Here is a 22,772-nt window from a genome sequence, read left to right as displayed (position 1 = left end):
CTAGGGAAAGAGTAGGACCAGTCAAGGACAGGGATGGGAAATTGTGTGTGGAGTCTGAAGAGATAGGCGAGATACTAAATTAATATTTTTCGTCAGTATTCACTCAGGAAAAAGATAATGTTGTGGAGGAGAATGCTGAGCCCCAGGCTAATAGAATAGATGGCATTGAGGTACGTAGGGAAGAGGTGTTGGCAATTCTGGACAGGCTGAAAATAGATAAGTCCCCGGGACCTGATGGGATTTATCCTAGGATTCTCTGGGAGGCCAGGGAAGAGATTGCTGGACCTTTGGCTTTGATTTTTATGTCATCATTGGCTACAGGAATAGTGCCAGAGGACTGGAGGACAGCAAATGTGGTCCCTTTGTTCAAAAAGGGGAGCAGAGACAACCCCGGCAACTATAGACCGGTGAGCCTCACGTCTGTAGTGGGTAAAGTCTTGGAGGGGATTATAAGAGACAAGATTTATAATCATCTAGATAGGAATAATATGATCAGGGATAGTCAGCATGGCTTTGTGAAGGGTAGGTCATGCCTCACAAACCTTATTGAGTTCTTTGAGAAGGTGACTGAACAGGTAGACGAGGGTAGAGCAGTTGATGTGGTGTATATGGATTTCAGCAAAGCGTTTGATAAGGTTCCCCACGGTAGGCTATTGCAAAAAATACGGAGGCTGGGGATTGAGGGTGATTTAGAGATGTGGATCAGAAATTGGCTAGCTGAAAGAAGACAGAGGGTGGTGGTTGATGGGAAATGTTCAGTATGGAGTACAGTCACAAGTGGAGTACCACAAGGATCTGTTCTGGGGCCGTTGCTGTTTGTCATTTTTATCAATGACCTAGAGGAAGGCGCAGAAGGGTGGGTGAGTAAATTTGCAGACGATACTAAAGTCGGTGGTGTTGTCGATAGTGTGGAAGGATGTAGCAGGTTACAGAGGGATATAGATAAGCTGCAGAGCTGGGCTGAGAGGTGGCAAATGGAGTTTAATGTAGAGAAGTGTGAGGTGATTCACTTTGGAAGGAATAACAGGAATGCGGAATATTTGGCTAATGGTAAAGTTCTTGAAAGTGTGGATGAGCAGAGGGATCTAGGTGTCCATGTACATAGATCCCTGAAAGTTGCCACCCAGGTTGATAGGGTTGTGAAGAAGGCCTATGGAGTGTTGGCCTTTATTGGTAGAGGGATTGAGTTCCGGAGTCGGGAGGTCATGTTGCAGCTGTACAGAACTCTGGTACGGCCGCATTTGGAGTATTGCGTACAGTTCTGGTCACCGCATTATAGGAAGGACATGGAGGCTTTGGAGCGGGTGCAGAGGAGATTTACCAGGATGTTGCCTGGTATGGAGGGAAAATCTTATGAGGAAAGGCTGATGGACTTGAGGTTGTTTTCGTTGGAGAGAAGAAGGTTAAGAGGAGACTTAATAGAGGCATACAAAATGATCAGGGGGTTGGATAGGGTGGACAGTGAGAGCCTTCTCCCGCGGATGGATATGGCTGGCACGAGGGGACATAACTTTAAACTGAGGGGTAATAGATATAGGACAGAGGTCAGAGGTAGGTTCTTTACGCAAAGAGTAGTGAGGCCGTGGAATGCCCTACCTGCTACAGTAGTGAACTTGCCAACATTGAGGGCATTTAAAAGTTTATTGGATAAACATATGGATGATAATGGCATTGTGTAGGTTAGATGGCTTTTGTTTCGGTGCTGTATTGTTCTATGTTCTATGTTCTACAGGCCCTTCGGCCCACGATGTTGCACCGAAAAAAAAGCCACCTAACCTACACTATGCCATTATCATCCATATGTTTATCCAATAAACTTTTAAATGCCCTCAATGTTGGCGAGTTCACTACTGTAGCAGGTAGGGCATTCCACGGCCTCACTACTCTTTGCGTAAAGAACCTACCTCTGACCTCTGCCCTATATCTATTACCCCTCAGTTTAAAGCTATGTCCCCTCGTGCCAGCCATTTCCATCCGCGGGAGAAGGCTCTCACTGTCCAGGGAACTTTGAAGTATCATAACCAATGTATCTCTACTGCCACCCCCTTTCATAGCCTAGGGTGCAGGCCACCAGATCCCGGAGACTTATCTATCTTTATTCCCATTAGATTATTCATTACATTTTCATCAGCGATTGTTATTGCACCACGTTCCTCTGCATTAACTGCAATTTTGGGATTTTTTTTGTTATACTCTGCCGTAAAGTCTGACGTAAAATATTGGTTCAGTGACTCCGCCATCTCTGTGTTCCTTATTATTACGTCACCAGTATTGTCCCCTAAAGGGCCAACATTTACTCTTCTGCTTTTTATACTTACAGAAGCTCTTGGTGCCAGTATTTTTGCTTCCTGCTAGTTTCCTTCCGTGGTTCATCTTGGCTCTTTTGATGTTATTTCAGCAGCCGTTTGCTGAACTGTAAAGTTCTCCCAATCCTCCAGCTTACCACCAGCTTTTTCAGTATGGGATGGAATGCCGCAGGTTTTGCCTTCTTGTCCTCTTTGAATTCCGTTTTTAGCTATCGAACGTCTTCTCCTTTTTACAATTAATTTTATTCTCAGGAATATTCTTTAATTGAGAGGTATTTAATATCTACCTGAACATCCACCATTGTTACTCAACTGTCCTACCCTCAATCTTGTCTACTTGGGACAACCCTTTCCTCAGGCCTGTATAATTCCTTTGCCCCATGCTAGAACCCTTGTATGTCACTCTGTTTTCTCTCGCTCAATCTGAATTTGAAATTCTATCATGCTGTGATCACTCCTTCCAACAACATACTTAACGACAAGATAATTTATCAACCCTTCTTCGTTACGTGATAATACATCTAAAATACCCTGTTACTGGCTACCTCCAGAGCATTTTGCTTTCAGAAGCAATCCCTGATACACAAACAGAAATCTCTTTTGAGGCTATTCTTGCCAATTTGATTAATCCAGTCAGTATGCATGTTAAAATCACCCATGATTAGCGTTGTGCCCTTACCACAAATGCTCATTATGTCTTGGTTTATTCCATGCCCCACTTTAGAAGTATTGCTTGGGGGCCTGTAAATTACTCCTATCAAGGATTTGTTCCCCTTGTATTTTCTAATTTCCACCCAGGTTGATTCAATATTTTGGTCCTAAGTGCCAATATAATTTCTTATTACAGCCTTGATGTCAGCTTGGGCCAATGAAACAAATTCACCTCCAGTCTGTTGTGTCGGAATACTTAGTACCCGTGGATAATGAACGCCTGCTCCCGACCTCCTGCAACTGTGTTCCAGTAGTACCCACCAAATGGTGCTCATGGGCGAAATTCTCCCCCAACGGCGCGATGTCCACCGACTGGCGCCCAAATCGGCGCCAATCAGACGGGCATCGCGCCGCCCCAAAGGTGCGGAATGCTCTGCATCTTTGGGATCCGAGCCACAACATTGAGGGGCTAGGCCGGCGCCGGAGGGATTTCCGCCCCGCCAGCTGGCGGAAATGGCGTTTGTTGCCCCGCCAGCTGGTGGAAATGTCGTTTGTTGCCCCGCCAGCTGGCGCGGAAATGCGGCGTATGCGCGGGAGCGTCAGCGGCCGCTGAAAGTTTCCCGGCGCATGCGCAGTGGGGTGAGTCTCTTCCGCCTCCGCCATGGTGGAGCCGTGGCGGAGGCGGAAGGGAAAGAGTGCCCCCACGGCACAGGCCCGCCCGCGGATCGGTGGGCCCCGATCGCGGGCCAGGCCACCGTGGGGGCACCCCCCGGGGTCAGATCGCCCCGCGCCCCCCTCCCCAGGACCCCGGAGCCCGCCCACGCCGCCTGGTCCCGCCGGTAAATAACAGGTTTAATTTACGCCGGCGGGACAGGCAATTTCTGGGCGGGACTTCGGCCCATCCGGGCCGGAGAATCCAGCGGGGGGTCCCGCCAACCGGCGCGGCCCGATTCCCGCCCCCGCCCAATCTCCGGTACCGGAGACTTCGGCGGGGGCGGGGGCGGGATTCACGGCGGCCAACGGCCATTCTCCGACCCGGCGGGGGGTCGGAGAATGACGCCCAATTTCTTTACTCTCTGCCCTGTTACATATTTTGGAACTGTATTCCGTTACTGTCCGTGTGGAGTTTGCATGTTCTCTCCGTGTCTGCGTGGGTTTCACCCCCAAAACCCAAAGATGTGCTGGTTAAGTGGATTGGCCACGCGAAGTTGCCCCTTAATTGGAAAAATAATAATAATTGGGTACCCTAAATTTAAAAAAGAAAGAATTATCTGGGCCGTTGTGATTCACTTTTCCCGTAGGCAGTGCAGCCGCCCTCCCGCCCCCGCTCCTGGTCAGATGGGTGGTTGCAATGGGAAATCGCATTGACAAATGGCAGTGAGATAGAGTCATGCCACCAGCAAATGGCTCGCCATCGAGACACACGTGGTGGGAAACTGGAGAATCCCGCGTAATTTCTTACAACCCACTACTTCACCAGTTTTCATCGAACTTTCTAACACTACCTCCCACAATGGAATATTACTCACTTTACCATATTATCAACTTTTTGGGGCAATGCTCCTTCTGAACAATATTTATCTTTGTCTCTCATCAAAAACATTGATTTGATCCAGTAATCCTTAAAATTTTAAAATTCATACTTACTCCACCTTGTACACATGTGTAATTTTTTCCCTCACAAATGAAATATTTCAACAGTTCTGCCACATCCATATCAACCAACTCTGAACATTTAGAGTGCCCAATTATTATTATTTTTCCAATTAAGGGGCAACTTAGCGTGGCCAATCCACTTAAACAGCACATCTTTGGGCTGTGGGGGTGAAGCCCACGCAGACACGGGGAGAATGTGCAAACTCCACACGAACAGTAACCCTGGGCCGGGATTCGAACCTGGGTCCACAGAGCCACAGGCACCTTTGCACCTCTTCCTCTAAACCATGGTTCCATTGCCACTTGAATAAACTGCACTAGCGTATCCTGTTTTAAACAGTCTATCTTTGCAGTGCCTTTCATAAAGTCCCAACAGTATGACTGCATGCCCAACTACATTAGGACAGCACAGTAGCACAGTGGTTAGTGCAGTTGCTTCACAACCCTCAGGGTCCCAGGTTCGATCCCCGGCTTGGGTCACTGTCTGTGCGGAGTCTGCATGTTCTCCCCGTGTGTGCGTGGGTTTCCTCCGGGTGCTCCGGTTTCCTCCCACAGTCCAAAGATGTGCTGGTTAGAAGGATTGACCACGCTAAATTGCCCTTAGTGTCCAAAAAACCTAGCTGGGGTTCCGGGGACAGGGTGGAGGTGTGAGCTTAGGTAGGATGCTCTTTCCAAGGGCCGGTGCAGACTTGACGGGCCGAATGGCTTCCTTCTGCACTGTAATCTCTATGTTTCTATGATAACGAAAGCATTGAAGTTTTCTTATCTCTCTTCCATTCTCATAAGTTTCCCTTTTAACACTTTAATATCTCTAAGTATTCCTCCTTTGCCTTGACCACCTGCTGATTTTTCAATTCCCCAGTTATTATATTTCACAGACTGAAAATGATACCGTACCCCAAACCATGATTTAGGAATAATCCTGGGCGGGATTCTCCCATGCTGCGCCGGCTGGGAGAATTGCCGTTCGCGACGATTCTTTGCGCGATGCCAGTCCGACGCCGTTCCGCCATTCTCCCAACCGGCGAGAATGGCGTCATCGAGGTCGGCACCGCGCCTGCCGGAGAATCGCCCGAGGCACTAAGTACGGCGATTCTCCGGGCCCCCCGCTATTCAGCGGCCTGGATGTGCCGAAGTCAGGCCCGTGGGGGGGGGGCGGGGGGGGGGGGGAAATCTTGCGGTGGTTGGGGAACGAAGCAGTCATGCCCGTGGTTGGGGTTGGGGAGGGTTATCCGCGGGAGCGACATGCAAGCCAGTCTGCCATGACAGGACGGTGGCGAAGACACGCTCGCAAGTTGAGGTCATGCTGCTGGGCAAAGCCCACTGGCGCAGCAATGAGGAGGAGCGGGGTGAATTGGCCGGTGGACGGAGACTGTGGGCAGGGGTCAGGGTGCCTGCATGTCTGCAGCAAGACCAGGCAACTGGGGCACACATGTATCCCATGGCACCTGGCTGTTGAGGTGTCCAAGCGCCATCGTTAACCATGTTGTTTCTCCTCCCCCCCCCCCCCCCCCCGAACCTTGCAGATCGGCATGTTTGCGCACCAGCCAGCTATGTTTGCCGCCGTGGCGGGAGCAGCTGCCCTGCAGGTGGCCATCTGACAGAGTTGACGCAGGCAGCTCAGAACAGTTGCGGCAGCGGCGGCTACAGCGGAGGGAGTGTTTGCAGAGGGCCCCGTGCCAGCCGCTGAGGCTGCAGGCCCGCACGCCCGACATGTGCCGGGGGAGGTGGAGGGGGACAATGACCACCGCATCGTCGGGGATGCACAGGATGAGGATTCTGATCTTGATGCCAAGGCGGTGGAGGTGCCCCATGAGGCCTCGACTCTACCGTGACCGCATGTCGTTTGAGGACCTGCCGGACTGGGCATGCAGGAGGAGACTCCGATTGAGTAGGGAGTCCGTGGCACATATATGCCACCTTGTGGTGCACATGGCACCACGTGGAACGGGGGGAGGATATGCTATCCCGGTGACCGTCACCTAGCCCTCAATTTCTTCGCAACGGGTTTGTTCCAGGCGCTGAGCAGGGACCTATCTGGGATCTCACAGGCATTGGTGCACCGGTGCTTCCGAGCCATGACCGACGCCCTGCATGCCATCGCCGACAGGTACACACAGTTAACGGAGGACTGCGCACACCAGGATGCCCGGGCACTGGGATTCACCATCGTGGGCACAATACCGATGGTACAGGGTGCGATTGATGGGGTGCACGTCACCATGCGCCCACCCTCGGAGAACAGGGAAGTTTTCAGGAACTGAAAGGGGACCTACCCTATGAACATTCAGGTGGTATGCCACCATCGCATGACGATCATGCACGTGTGCGCCCGGTACCCCAGCAGTGTGCATGATGCCTTTATACTGGCGCAATCGTACATCTAGGCAATGTTCTAGGGACCCCCCCCCCCGCCCCCGACTGAGGGGCTGGTTGCTGGGCGGCAGAGGTTATCCATTGAGGTCATGGCTGATGACGCCTATACGGAGGCCACAGACCAACGCGGAGACCCGCTACAATGAGGCCGATGCAGCAACCAGGGTTGCAGTGGAGAGGTGATTCGTCCTCTTGAAGATGCGATTCAGGTGCCTGGACCGCTCTGGAGGTGCCCTGCAGTATCCTTCCAAGAGGGTCGGCCGCATATTTGTTGTCTGCTGTGTGTTCCACAACATTGCCCAGCAGAGGGGTGATGTCCTGAAGGAGGAGGCACAGGGGGAGCCCGATGACGGTGACGCATCTGCATATGAGGAGGAGGAGGAGGATGGGGAGGAGTGGGGGCACAGACAGGACCTGGGGGCTGCATATGGCCGGGAGGCTGCACGACGCCACCGGCTTGGCGAGCGAGTACGCGAGGTGTTGATCGCCGCACATTTCACGAACTAGGGGGAGGGCATCGCTGAGCAAGGCACTTGCACCACCACAAGGCACTCCGCACAAACACACCACCCAGCACCCCCACACCTCTCCACCATCCGACAACCCAAGCACCCACACCATCACTTTCACAGCAACTTACACCGGCGGCACAACGGGATGATATCTCACAGTTGCTTGTGTAAGCGGGTGTGATCAGTGCCATGTGGGGTCGCTGGCATCGGTGTGCCGAGGATGACAGGGTTGCGAGGGGGGGGAGGGAACACGCGCCCAGCATCACCGTTGTAGCAAACTTCGACCCCAGCGCCACTCGGTCCCCCTCACGACCCCTCAGGCACCGGACATAGCACAGAGTCATCTAGGTTTTGTGTAACAGTGACATTATTCGTGACATTCACAGACAAATGCCCTAGCCCCTAGAACTAAGCTGTGCCCTTCACCCGTGCCAACTTTCTACGCGTCTAAATTCTTTGCCTTACGGGCCCTACCATTGCGCCTTGGTGTTTCCCCAGACTGTACAGCAAGAGTGGAGGTGGACTGCTGGGAATCCTGCCCTGCGACGTGGCTCCCGTCGACGCGCATTTCCTGGGGCTGCCTGGCTTCGATGGGCCAGGCTGCTCGGCGGGCGTACTGGGTGGCGTGGTGCCACATTGTCCTGCCCGCTGCCCACCAGATGCACCAGGGACGTTAAGGGGTGAGTCCAAGTGTTCTGGAACCTCCCTTACTGGAGTTACCGGGACGGGCCCCAGAACCACCTCCTCCCTCGGGAGCCCAGTGGCCCCCGGGCCTCACTACAGGATGCTGGAGCGAGCGGAGACAAGCGCCATTGCACCACCAACACCTGGCGCTGCCAGTCCTGGAGGCGGGCTGCGGCATCGACCAGGGCCTGAACGTTCGCAGCGACGGAGCTCAGGGAGTGCGACATCCCTGTCAGGGACTGTGCAACCTCCCGTTGTGATTGTACAACACCATCCAGCACGTGCACAATGCAGCCGATGCTCTCAACGATGGCCTGCTGAGACTGGGCCTGACCCCGGAGTGTGGCGGCAATGTTCAGTTGGCTCTGGCACATGGCTGCCTGTGAGAGGGCAGCCCTCTCCTGGGCCACCGATGACGCCTGCAGATGAAGCCCCACGCCTTTCAGAACCTGACCGATGGCCGAAACTGTTGCCCCCATTGCCTCCACCGCGGATGCCACCCAGGCTGTGTCAGCCTGGGTGACAGCCATGACCGGCACCACTCCCTGCTCTTGGACGTGGATGGACTCTCCAACTGCATCTGCAGATGCTGGAAGGCGGCCGTCAACCCGTTGTCCACTCCCTGGGTTTCCAAAGGCATCGTGTCTGTGGGTGGGTCTGGTAAGTCCAGGAGCCCGGGAACCGTCTGGGCGGCAGCTGGGTGCTGGGCCTGGCCTGCCCTCCAACCGTCCAGCCTCCCGGCTGCTCCGACCTCCACCTGCTGTACCGGTTCGGCTGTGTGGTGCTCACCAGTCAGTGACCCAGAAGCCTCATCACTAAAATGTCCAACCAAGGTGAGTGTAACTGCGATGGTGGATGTTGTGGGTGACAGCAGTGATGAAAACTCGAGATCCTCATCTGTCCCCAGGTCTGGCGTCTCCTGGGTCGATCCTTGGACTGATGCACGTAGTCCGTGGCCCATGTTAGATGCCGTGCCCGGTCTGTCCATCGTCTGTCTGGCCGTCCTCTGTGCACCACTGTCCAGAGTCCCCGTCCTCTCTCCGTCACTGTCCTGGCCCACAGCCCTCTCCTCGTCCGTGTTCCGGCCATCAGTGTCCTGACTGTCCGTCCTGTGTTCATCAGTGTCATCTCTGTCTGAACTCTGTGCGTCCCTCTCCAGTGCGCCGGCCTCAGAAGAGGGCCCTCCGTCTGCCTTCCCCTCTCTGTGCGTCCCTGTGGGCGGATGAGCTTGGAGCTGGACAGCGGGGGCTTGTCCGAGATGTCCCTGGATTATCGGCTCCTGGCCCTGCAGAGCACAGTCAGGCATGTATCGTTAGACACGCGGAGTCGGTTGTGAGGGGGCAGTGTGAGGGGATGGAGTGTGAGGGGGTGGGTAGGGGGTGGAGGGGTATGGGTGCACTGGTAGGGGGTGCAGTGTGAGGGGGGGGAGGTGATGGGCTGCGGGAGTGTAGCCAGGCAGGGGAGTCTCACTTGGTCCTGTGCCTCTGATCTGGCATGGCGCTACCTCCCGGGTGGTGGCTCCCCCAGCGAAGTCCAGAGCCCTCTCCTCGTGGACGGTGAGCGGGTGCAGCTCAGGTGATCCCCCTCTGGTTATTGTACGCTCACGGTGGTTGTGAGCTGTCTTGTCCTGCGGGTAGGGGGGAGCATCACAGTCAGCATCAAGCCACGCAGATGCTGGCAACATTATGACTGGGTGGGGGACACTGGGAACCACGCTATGGCAGCTCTCAAGGTTGGGATGTTGCCCATGTGGGTTGGGTGCAACATGCTGCCCCCCCTCTTGCGTGGTGGGGGGGGGGGTTCCCCCGAAATGTGGTAGGGGGGAGGGAGGGGTAGGGTGTGGCCTGGGGAACTCTCGGGGTACTTACCCCGGCAGCCCTCGTGTGGTCGTGGAGCTTCTTCCGGCACTGGTCTCCAGAGCGGGGGGTGTGCCCCACAGCGCTAACCGCGGTGCTCACTTCACGCCAGCTGCACTTCACAGTGCTGGACGGGTATCGGTGCCCATATCTTGGGCACAGGATGGCCTGCGCTCTTCTACTGCACCTAATAGAGTCTCTAGATCACTGTCCCGGAACCTGGGAGTGGCACGGCGGGGCTCAGCCATCTCTATCCTTCGGGTCCTGTGCGCGGATCGTGCACTTTACATTACGCGGCGTCAGCTGGGCATCACGCGAAGATGCCGCTGCTCTGGCACCACGCCCACCGCGTTTCTCACGGCCCCATTGCTGGCACCTATTCGGGGCCTGAATTGATCGTGCCCGCAACCGTTTCACGCCGTCGTGAAACACGACGGTGTTCACGACGGCGCGGACACTCTGCCTCAATATCGGAGAATCCCGTTGCCTATGTTTTTCATGTATGGAACGATCTGCCTGGACTGTAGCCAGAACAATACTGTTCTCTGTACCTCGGTAGACGTGACGATAAATCTAAATCAAATCTAATTCAAAATCATTTGCTGCCTGTCGAGCAGTGTTAACCCCACATGCGTTCACACAACAGAGGAAGTGAATCCTTAAATGCCTCCAGAATAATCATTTCATAATTTAGGTATATTTTTAATGCTCTTTCCTCTTATTTTGTTTGCTTATTTCAATTTCTCTTTTCATCTGACCGACTTCTTTCCCTACATTTCTAAATGTTTCTCGAAAGGCTTCTGGCACGAGTCCACATGGCAGTTAAAATGGCTTTTTTAGCTCATCATAATCCCCCTCTGACAGTGATGCAAACACTTATCCAGCTCTACCTACTAGACCGTGCGGTATGGGCGATAGCTCAATATCTCCCTTTTAAAGAACGTCAAAATCAGGAACATTACCGAGGCCAAAATAACCTGCAAGAAGAATCATAGAGCAGTATAGAAATGGCAAAATGTTGCAAAATTGTGCAGTGCAGAGGAGCTTTGACTGTTCTAACATGCGGACCACAAAATAGTAGTGTGCAGGTACAGCAAGAGATTAGGAAGGATGATGAAAGATACAGGCCATTACAAGGGGAGTAGAATATACAATTAAGAAAGTTTGGCAAAATTGTAGGAGGCGTTAGTACAACCACATCTGGAGTGGTGCATGCAGTGGTTGTCTCCTTATTTGAGAAAGGGGAAATATCCCAGAAATAGATCAAAGAAGGTTCATTCGACTGATTCCTCAGGTGAGGCTGTTATCTTATGAGGCAAAGTGGAGCAGGTTGGCATGAGTAGAATTCCGAAGAATTAATGGTGATCTTAGTTGAAACATGTAAGATGCTGAGTGACTTGATAAGATGAATTTGAAGAGATTTTTCTTCTTATGTAAGAGTTTAGAATAGGGGACCAAGTTAAAAAAACAATGGTCTCTCATTTAAAATGGAGATATGCAGAGTTTATTATTTTCTCTCAGAGTGTTGTTGGGCTGTTGAATTCTCCTCCACTGATAATCCTACAGGATGGCAAAATTATGTTTTTAAGATGGTGTTGATTGACAAGAGGGTCAAAACTTAGAGAGTAGACAGGAAAGTGCATTTTGGAAGGTCTAATGCAGGTAGGGAATATACAGTGAATGATAGAACCCTCCAGAGTATTGAAAGTCAGAGAGATCTAGGTGTACAGGTCAACAGGTCACTGAAAGGGGCAACACAGGTGGAGAAGGTAGTCAAGAAGGCATACGGCATGCTTGCCTTCATTGGCCGGGGCACTGAGTATAAGAATTGGCAAGTCATGTTGCAGCTGTATAGAACCTTAGTTAGGCCACACTTGGAGTATAGTGTTCAATTCTGGTCACCACACTACCAGAAGGATGTGGAGGCTTTAGAGAGGGTGCAGAAGAGATTTTCCAGAATGTTGCCTGGTATGGAGGGCATTAGCTATGAGGAGCGGTTGAATAAACTCGGTTTGTTCTCACTGGAAGGACGGAGGTTGAGGGGCGACCTGATAGAGGTCTACAAAATTATGAGGGGCATAGACAGAATGGATAGTCAGAGGCTTTTCCCTAGGGTAGAGGGGTCAATTACTAGGGGGCATAGGTTTAAGGTGCGAGGGGCAAGGTTTAGAGTAGATGTACGAGGCAAGTTTTTTACGCAGAGGGTGGTGGGTGCCTGGAACTCGCTACCGGAGGAGGTGGTGGAAGCAGGGACGATAGTGACATTTAAGGGGCATCTTGACAAATACATGAATAGGATGGGAATAGAGGGATACGGACCCAGAAAGTGTAGAAGAGTGTAGTTTAGTCGGGCAGCATGGTCGGCACGGGCTTGGAGGGCTGAAGGGCCTGTTCCTGTGCTGTACATTTCTTTGTTCTTGTTCTTGCAGTTGAGGCCACATCGGGGGCGTCATTCTCCGACCCCCCGCCGGGTCGGAGAATGGCCGTTGGCCGCCGTGAATCCCGCCCCCGCCCCCGCCGAAGTCTCCGCTCCCGGAGATTGGGCGGGGGCGGGAATCCAGCCGCGCCGGTTGGCGGGACCCCCCGCTGGATTCTCCGGCCCGGATGGGCCGAAGTCCCGCCCAGGAATTGCCTGTCCCGCCGACGTAAATCAAACCTGGTATTTACCGGCGGGACCAGGCAGCGTGGGCGGGCTCCGGGGTCCTGGGGGGGGGCGCGGGGCGATCTGACCCCGGGGGGTGCCCCCACGGTGGCCTGGCCCGCGATCGGGGCCCACCGATCCGCGGGCGGGCCTGTGCCGTGGGGGCACTCTTTCCCTTCCGCCTCCGCTACGGCCTCCACCATGGCGGAGGCGGAAGAGACTCTCCCCACTGCGCATGCGCGGGAAACTTTCAGCGGCCGCTGACGCTCCCGCGCATGCGCGGGGAAACTGACAGCGGCCGCTGACGCTCCCGCGCATGCGCCGCATTTCCGCGCCAGCTGGCGGGGCAACAAACGCCATTTCCGCCAGCTGGCGGGGCGGAAATCCCTCCGGCGTCGGCCTAGCCCCTCAATGTTGGGGCTAGGCCGCCAAAGATGCGGAGACTTCCGCACCTTTTTGCCGGCGCGATGCCCGTCTGATTTGCGCCGGCTTTGGCGCCAGTCGGCGGGCATCCCGCCGTTGGGGGAGAATTTCGCCCCTGATCTGCCACTGTTCTCAATGGTGGAGCGGGTTCTACGTGGCAAATGGTTTACACCTGCTTCTAATTTAAATGTTTGTATGTTCATAGGTTCGTATGATACACTTTAACTGCTGTATCCCGGTATAAAATTTAATACAGAGAAATATGTTGTTTCATGTTAAAGGCCCTTGGTCTGTGTCAGTACTTTGAGAAGGAGAGGATACAATTTTCGGATAAGAAAGTGATTGAACTTGGAGCAGGAACTGGAATTGTGAGCATTCTTGTTGCTCTTCTGGGTGAGTAAAAATACTTTATGTGACCACAGGATAAACAAAGACAATTTTATGAAGCTTAAATGACTAACCATGAGCAAATGTGTTGATTGTTATTTGTTCCAACCTCAGAGCATGTGGTTGTCACTGGCTAGTGTGCTATTCATTGTCACTATTCATTGTATATTCCTAATTGCACTGGAGAATGTGGCTGTGAAATACCTTACGGAACTGGTACAGTCCATGTGCTGTTGGGGAAGTAGTCACATTATACTGTCTCAGCAACAGTGAAGGAATGGTGATATAGTTTCAGGTCAGTTTGTGTGGCTAACGCAAAAACAGAGATACTGGAAAATCTCAGCCGATCTGACAGCATCTTTTTATTTGATTTGATTTATTATTGTCAGATGGATTAGTATACAGTGAAACGTATTGTTTGCACAATGCATACCGTACATAGGGAATGAAGGAGGGACTGCAGAATATAATGTTACAGCTATAGCAAGGTGTAGAGAAAAGATCAACTTAATACGAGGTAGGTCCATTCAAAAGTCTGATGGCAGTGGGGAAGAAGCTGTTCTTGAGTCGGTTGGTTCGTGACCTCAAACTTTGGTATCTTTTTCCTGACGGAAGAAGGTGCAAGAGCGTATGTCCGGGGTGCGTGGGGTCCTTAATTATGCTGGCTGCCTTTCCGAGGCAGCGGGAATTGTAGACAGAGTCAATGGGTGGGAGCCTGGTTTGCATGATGGATTGGGCTACATTCATGACCGTTTGTAGTTTCCTGCGGTCTTGGGCAGAGCAGGCTCCATACCAAGCTGTGATACAACCAGAAAGAATGCTTTCTATGTTGCATCTGTAAAAATTGGTGAGAGTGGTAGGTGACATGCCAAATTTCCTTAGTCTTCTGAGAAAGTAGAGTCGTTGGTGGGCTTTCTTAACTATAGTGTCGGCATGGGGGGACCAGGACAGGTTGTTGGTGATCTGGACACCTAAAAACTTGAAGCTCTCGACCCTTTCTACTTCGTTCCATTGATGTAGACGGGCATATTCTCCACTACGCTTCCTGAAGTCGATGACAATCTCCTTAGTTTTGTTAACATTGAGGAGAGATTATTGTCGTTGGGCCAGTTCATCAGATTCTCCATCTCATTCCTGTATTCTGTGTCATCATTGTTTGAAATCCAACCCACCGCTGTGGCGTCATCAGCAGATTTGATGATCGAGTTGGAGGGGAATTTGTCCACACAGTCAGAGGTGTATAAGGAGTATTGTAGGGGGCTGCGGACACAGCCTTGTGGGCACCGGTGTTGAGGATGATCGTGGAGGAGGTGTTGTTGCCTATCCTTACTGATTCGGGTCTGTGGAAGCAAAAGGGAGCTAACATTTCAGGTCTGGATGACTCTTTGTCAAAGACCATGGGCGAAATTCTCCGGAAACGGCACGATGTCCGCCGACCGGTGGCAAAAACGGCGCAAATCAGTCGGGCATCGCGCCGCCCCAAAGGTGCGGAATGCTCCGCATCTTGGGGGGGCCGAACCCTAACCTTGAGGGGCTAGGCCCGCACCGGACTGATTTCCGCCCCGCCAGCTGGCGCGGAAATGACATTGCCGGGCGGCGCATACGTGAGAGCGTTAGCGGCCACTCACAGCATCCCCGCGCATGCGCAGTGGAGGGAGTCTCTTCCGCCTCCGACATGGTGGAGACCGTGGCGAAGGCGGAAGGAAAAGAGTGCCCCCACGGCACAGGCCCGCCCGCGGATTGGTGGGCCCCGATCGCAGGCCCGGCCACCGTGGGGGCACCCCCCGGGGCCAGATCGCCCCGCGCCCCCCCACAGGACCCCGGAGCCCGCCCGCGCCGCCTTGTCCCGCCGGTAAGGTAGGTGATTTAATCCACGCCGGGGGGACAGGCATTCTAGCAGCGGGACTTCGGCCCATCCGGGCCGGAGAATCACTGGGGGGGGGGGGGGGGGGGGGGGCGCCAACCAGCGCGGCGCGACTCCCGCCCCCGCCGAATCTCCGGTGCCGGAGAATTCGGCAACCGGCGGGGGCGGGATTCACGCCAGGCCACGGCGATTCTCCGACCCGGAGGGGGGTTGGAGAATCTCGCCCCATGTGCCGTTTGTCAAAGACAAAGGGGGAAATTCTCCCCCAACGGCGCGATGTCCGCCGACTGGCGCCAAAGACGGCGCCAATCAGACGGGCATCACGCCGGCCCGAAGGTGCGGAATGCTCCGCATCTTTGGCGGCCTAGCCCCAACATTGAGGGGCTAGGCCGACGCCGGAGGGACTTCCGCCCCGCCAGCTGGCGGAAATGGCATTTGTTGCCCCACCAGCTGGCGTGGAAATGCGGCGCATGCGCGGGAGCGTCAGCGGCCGCTGACAGTTTCCCGGCGCATGCGCGGGAGCGTCTGCGGCCGCTGAAAGTTTCCCACGCATGCGCAGTGGGGAGAGTCTCTTCCGCCTCCGCCATGGTGGAGGCCGTGGCGGAGGCGGAAGGGAAAGAGTGCCCCCACGGCACAGGCCCGCCCGCGGATCGGTGGGCCCCGATCGCGGGCCAGGCCACCGTGGGGGCACCCCCCGGCGTCAGATCGCCCCGCGCCCCCCCCCAGGACCCCGGAGCCCACCCACGCCGCCTGATCCCGCCGGTAAATACCAGGTTTGATTTACGTCGGCGGGACAGGCAATTTCTGGGCGGGACTTCGGCCCATCCGGGCCGGAGAATTGAGCGGGGGGTCCCGCCAACCGGCGCGGCTGGATTCCCGCCCCCGCCCAATCTCCGGTACCGGAGACTTCGGCGGGGGCGGGGGCGGGATTCACGGCGGCCAACGGCCATTTTCCGACCCGGCGGGGGGTCGGAGAATGACGCCCAAAGAGTCATCCAGACTCAAAACGCTGGCTCCCTTTTTCTCCACAGATGCTGTCAGACCTGCTGAGATTGTCCAATATATTCTGTTTTGGTTTCAGATACCAGCATCCGCGGTAATTTGATTATATATTTGTGTGTGACTGAGGAGGAAACTTGAATCCGGTGGTGATTGTCGTTCGAGGCGGTAAAGATCACAGGTTTGGAAGGTGTTGTCGAAGGAGCTTGGTGAGTTGCTGCAGTACATCTTGGGGATCCAGAACACGGCTGCCATTGTACACCACTGGTGGAGACGGTAAATGTTGAAGATGGCGGGCAGTTTTTCTTTACTGTATTGAGCGGAGGCTCTTGAGTGTTGTTGCAGCTGCACTCATCCAGGAAGCTCGAAAGTATTCTATAATATTCCTGTTTTCTACTTTGTGGACAGCTTTCTGGAGTTAGGATGGCAATGAAGCTGCTATGAAAATTCCCCAGTCGCCACACTCCGGCGCCTGTTCGGGTACACCGAGTGGGAATTCAGAATGTCCAATTCACCCAACAACACGTCTTTTGGGACTTATGGAAGGAAAGCAGAGCACCCGGAAGCAACGCACGCAGACACGGAGAGAACATGCAGACTCCGCACAGTGACCCAAGCCAGGAATCGAACCTGGGACCCTGGTGTTGTAAAGAATGTTCCCAGCAGGCACAAACTGAGTCATAGTGGTCTATAGCAGAGAAAGGGCAATTCTGCCCATTGTTTCTTAACTGAGGAAAAACAACCACCTATTTATTCTAATCCCATTTTCCAGCACTTGCCCCATAGCCTTGCATACCTTGGTATCACAGGTACATATCTAAGTATTTCGGAAACGTTGTGACAGCCTCAGCCTCCATTATCCTTTGCACAATGTGTTCCAGGCTCAAAGTACCTTCTGGGTGAAAATGTTTTTCCGCACATCCCCTCTAAATCTCCTGCCCCTTACCTCAAATGTTCCCCCAAATGGAAAAGTTTATTCTTGTCTACGCTACCTATGCCCTTCAAAGTTTTATCATCTCAATCATGTCCCAATCAGTCTCTTTGCTCCAAAGAACAAAATTCAAAGTCCATTAAGTCTCTCTCCATTGTTAAATCTATAGCCCCGGAAACATCCTGGTAAATATCCTCGGCACCCTTTCCACAGCTATCACATTCCTCCTACAATGTAGATTCTGGAACTGCACACCCTGGCTGTGGTCTAACCACCGTTTCATACAGTTACAGTATAGCCTCCCTGCTCTTAAACGCCATGCTTCGGCTAATACATATCTACCATTCTACCATTTGCCTTCTTAATCACTGTATGCATCTCCTACTATATACAGGGAACACTGTTCATGCACAATAATACCCGTGTGATCCTCGGTGCTTCCCAGGACCCTGCCATTCAGCATGTATTCGCTTCGCAGATTCAAAGAAAATGCAATGCCGAACAGGCCCTTCTGTCCATCGGGCCTGCAGTGACACATGGGAAATACCTGATCTATCTACCTAATCCCATTTTCTAGCAGCTAGCCCATAAGGTTACCTTGAAGGTGGTCAATGGCTCATCCAGGTATTTTTTTACCGGTGTTCGGCAACCGATTTCGACCACCCTCCAAGGCATTCAAGACGGTCACCACCCACGTGGAAAAAAGGTTCTTGCTCACATCCCCCTGAACATCCTGCCCGTCATCCTCAAATTGTGTTGACTCGTAACTAACTGACCCTTTGATTCAGGGGAATAGCTGCTCACTATCCACCCTGTCCATGTCCCTCCTAATCTTGCTTACTCGATCAGGTCACCCCTCAGTCTTCTCTGTCCCAGTGAAAACAACCCTAGGCTGTCCAACATCTCTTCATAACTTTTATTGGCTGGCATTACCGCGTTTCTGCACCTTATGAAGAATGCAATGTCGTTGGAAGAGGTACAGAGGCGATTTACCAGAATGGTACCTAGTTTTGAAAGTGTTACATTATCAGGGCAGATTTCATAGAAGATCCTCTATTACCTTGAGTTATGAAAATTATAGGGTGACCTAATTTTGGTGGATAGGGTGGCAAAAGGGCTTCAGAATGTAGATGAAGGGAAATTATTTTAAGTGTTACGAAATTCAGAGCATGGAACCACAAGCACCAAATTGGAGGCAGGCATTTCAGTGACAATGTCAAAGAATATCATTTTCCCATCCAAAGGGTAATAGCAAAACATTTCTCCCCAAATATCTCTATTCAGCTGGGTAATTGGATCTTTAAAAGCTTTGATGGAAGGTTTTTTTTAATGTTTTAAGAGATATTGATCAAAAGTGGGAAATTGTTTTATTATGGAATTAAATAGGGTGCGGGATTCTCTGTCCCACTGCAACCATTTTCTGGTGCAGCACGACCCCTCCGGCAGCCGGGTTCTCCGTCCCAGCAGCCGGCCAAAGTGATTTCCCCTTGTCGGCACCCCCACGCCATCTGGATATCCAGGGGCATGATTGCGCTGCTGGAGTAATGGAGGATCCTGCCAGAGAATCCAGCCTAGGATCTATTTTAAATATTGAGGCATACTGAGCTGGATTCTCTGTTCCTGAGACTAAGTGTTGACGCCGGGGTAGGATTTGTGGAGTTCCATGACAACAAAACTGATTTTGCAACTGTGGAGGGGCGAGCACAGGTGGCATATGGAACATAATCAATTCCAATGAAAAACGGTGCGTAATTCGCTGGATCCATGATTTACACTTGGGCGGCTGACAAGCTGCGGCCGCATATACACGTTAAAATTCCCTTGCACACTCATCCAGGCCAACAGAATGGCACTGGTTGTGCTGGAGCGCGCCCATGCAGTTGATGGGTCAGCTAGGTCCGGAGGGCACCTGGGGGACACCTATACGGCCCGTGGCCCTAAGTTGACAGTAGGCTGTCAGCAGTGGGCGCCGCGGAATGCTGACTTCATGGCTGCGCCAGTGTGTTCTGTCTCTGTTCACCCCGACCCCATAATCCACCTTGTGACCACCCTTCACTACTCTCCCTCACCCTGACGGAAGCCCCCCCGCCCCCCCCCCCGCCCCCCACGATGTTGCACATTGTCCATACCCTTTCCCTCTCCCTCAGCAGCCACAAAGTCAGTTTCACGATTTTTAAAAGCTCAAGTGAACACCGGCATCGGGAACTCGGCCCATCGGAGGTGGAGAATCACAGAGCCCCGGAGAGTACCGGTTCAGGCCTGCTAACGAGATTCAAATGGTGTTTGCTGTACGTGCTTTCCGCAGTACATTGGCGCTACTATCGAGATGACGGAGAATTGCAATTTGGCGTCAATTCGGCACCCGCCATGATTTTGGCGTTGGAACCTGGGGCGAAATTCTCCGGAAACGGCGCGATGTCCGCCGACTGGCGCCCAAAATGGCACAAATCAGACGGGCATCGCGCCGCCCCAAAGGTGCAGAATCTTCTGCACCTTTGGGGGCCGAGCCCCAACCTTGAGGGGCTAGGCCGGCGCCGGACAAATTTCCGCCCCGGCAGCTGGTGGAAAAGGCCTTTGGTGCCCCGCCAGCTGGCGCGGAAATGACATCTCCGGGCGGCGCATGCGCGGGAGCGTTCGCGGCCGCTGACGGCATTCCCGCGCATGTGCATTGGAGGGAGTCTCTTCTGCCTCCGCCATGGTGGAGACCGTGGCGGAGACTGAAGGGAAAGAGTGCCCCCACGGCACAGGCCCGCCCGCGGATCGGTGGGCCCCGATCGCGGGCCAGGCCACCGTGGGGGCACCCCCGGGGGCCAGATCGCCCCGCGCCCCCCCCCCCCAGGACCCCGGAGCCCGCTCGCGCCGCCTTGTCCCGCCGGTAAGGTAGGTGGTTTAATTTACGCCGGCGGGACAGGCATTTTAGCGGCGGGACTTCAGCCCATCCGGGCCGGAAAACCGCGGGGAGGGGGGGCCGCCAACCGGCACGGCATGATTCCCGCCCCCGCCGAATCTCTGGTGCCGGAGAATTCGGCAACCGGCGGGGACGGGATTCACGCCAGCCCCCGGCGATTCTCCGACCCGGCGGGGGGGTCTGAGAATCTCGCCCCTGTTCTCCACTCAATCGTTTTTCCCGATTTCGGCATCAGCCAATGGAAAATCCCGCCCTCAGTGCTGTATTAACGATATAAAATCACTAATTACTCATTAGGGGTTCTGTAAACACGCTTTGGATTCAGAATATGCGAATGTGAATCTTGAAGAGCTGTTTGTGTTTGCTTTGTCCGTCACAAAAGTGAAACTAAGACTGGGTCGCATGACACGCTTCATAACTGGTGAGTCTACACTGCAATCTCTGAAAGGCACATTATAACAAATTCTGCCCCAGATGCTAAATGAGCTGCTCCTCTTCGTATATTGTTACTTGTTCTGGGACTGAACAATATGCAAACGGGCCACCAACAAATGATTTTCCAATGATAAATCTAAAAGTCTGAAAAAACAGCGCTTCTCGACTCCTGCTTTTCCGCCAGTAGCCAGACCCAGAAATTCACTTTTGTGATGTTACCTCCCGAGAATGTTTGTAAACTATATTTGTGCTGCCCGGGGCTCAAGTTTAGGATGTGTCATCATTCACGGCGTTATCAATAACTGAGGTACGTCTCTTTTTCTTGTTTCAGGTGGAGATGTCACCATTACAGACAAACCGGAGATACTAAAGCAAATAGAACGAAATGTGTCTTTCAACGTCGCTCCTTCCTTCAAACATCGTGTGAAAGTCCGTTCTCTCCGCTGGGGCCGTGACCACCACCTGTTCCCCTCAGACTATGACTATATCCTGGGTTCGGACATTGTGACCTTTCATCAGGATGTTCCTTTCATTCTCGAATCTCTTCTACACCTCAGCAACGAAAAGACCATCGTCTATTTCGCCTCCACGATGTACTACAACCAGCAATCCATTAGTGAGGGCCATCTGACCCTGTCTCAGTATTTTGAAACTGAGCTTGTTTGCAGGTACGAAGCCAAAGACGTCAACGTTTACAAAATGTTTCGCAAACTCTGATGAGTGGAGATGTCCTTAAATTACGGAATGAGAAGATGGTTTATTATTCAAACAGACCATTCTGACGCTGAATATTTTCTTCAAAAAATGTTTCCCTAAATATTTATCATGGCTTGCATATTATAATTTAATTTTTGTTTTTCTCCCATTCCACCAACAAGCGTTGCGTAGGTAACGGAGGCATGCATTATAAAATTTGGTAATTCACATCGACACCCAACGTCAGTTTGCTCTCATAACATTAACACACCATGTGTTAATGAAAATTAATAGAGTACCTGTACAAAACTGCTGCCACATCCCCAGGTGTCATATTGAGACAGTGAACGTTTTATAGAAACTTACTTGCGTCAGAGATGACACAAGATCTTGGATAAAAACTCAATATAGGATCCCAACAGGTAAACTATGCTAACATTTCAATGCAGTGCAGTATTAGGAGAGCGATGCACAGGCAACTGGTGTGTTGACTAAGGTATTAACCAGAGGCCACATCTACCTGGTTAATTGGATTAAATGCTCACAGTACATTGTTGAGGAAGATCTCCAAGTTCACCCATTCTGCTGGCCAACAGTGAAGCAGCAAGCAACTCTATCAAACAAAGATCATCCAATTGCTTGAAACGTGAATGAACACAGGATGCTGGAAATCTGAAATACAAATAGAAAATTCTGGAAATGCTCACGGGTCGAACAAAACCTGCGAGCTCTTACGAATGGTCATCACCTGAAGTGGTGAATCTGCTTCTCTCTGCACTGGTGATGATGGAACCTCTGAGTCTTTCCAGAATTTTCTGTGGGCTATCTTTCTAACTTGTTTAATTGCCGGTTGTGCGATCTTGGTGAGAATAAATTGGCTTGCTGCTTTTGCTAACTGCAACGACAGCAAATCGAAAATCATTAATTCACTGCAATACACCTCGGGAGGGTCTGAGACCTTGTAATGTGGTATAGCAAATATAAATTTCATCACTTTCGTCTATCTGTTGTGACCAATATCTCATTCATTGTTCATGTGCATATTATAAAGGCAATGTTTTGTTCAGAATGGTTGCTGTTGCGAAGATAACAAAACGAAAATGTTGGCTTTAGAGATTGCCACAACAGCTAAAAGGCTTTTCAGAATGTCACACCTGTCTGTCCAATACAGTCAAAATAGATCAAACTGAGGGCGGCATGTGGCGCAGTGGTTATCATTGGGACTCCGGTGCTGAGGACTCGGGTTCGAATCCCGGCCCTGTGTCACTGTGCGGAGTTTGCACATTCTCCCCATGTCTGCGTGGGTTTCACCCCCACAACCCAAAGATGTGCAGGCTAGGTGGATTGGCAATGCTAAATTGCCCCTTAATTGAAAAACAAATAATTGGGTACTCTAAATTTATAAAACTAAATAAAATAGAGCAAACTGACCCATAAATCCAGAGGT

General features: G+C 52.4%; 1 protein-coding gene across 1 annotated transcript in view; it reads left to right on the top strand.

Moving 5' to 3' along the window:
• The window catches only part of LOC140389241 (EEF1A lysine methyltransferase 3-like), a 39,858-nt gene extending 17,673 nt beyond the window's left edge, over positions 1 to 22,185 (top strand). Inside the window, exons 2-3 of the mRNA XM_072473411.1 lie at positions 13,387 to 13,498; positions 20,961 to 22,185. Coding sequence (XP_072329512.1) covers positions 13,387 to 13,498; positions 20,961 to 21,346 — 498 coding nt within the window. The 3' untranslated portion in view covers positions 21,347 to 22,185. The remainder of the gene's footprint in view (positions 1 to 13,386; positions 13,499 to 20,960) is intronic.
• The last annotated feature ends 587 nt before the right edge of the window (positions 22,186 to 22,772 follow it).

This window comes from Scyliorhinus torazame, chromosome 14 (genome assembly GCF_047496885.1).
Source record: "Scyliorhinus torazame isolate Kashiwa2021f chromosome 14, sScyTor2.1, whole genome shotgun sequence".
In the NCBI taxonomy this organism is placed as follows: Eukaryota; Metazoa; Chordata; class Chondrichthyes; order Carcharhiniformes; family Scyliorhinidae; genus Scyliorhinus; species Scyliorhinus torazame.
The sequence above is the reverse complement of the archived record's forward strand: the minus strand, read 5'-3'. Positions and strand labels throughout refer to the sequence as shown.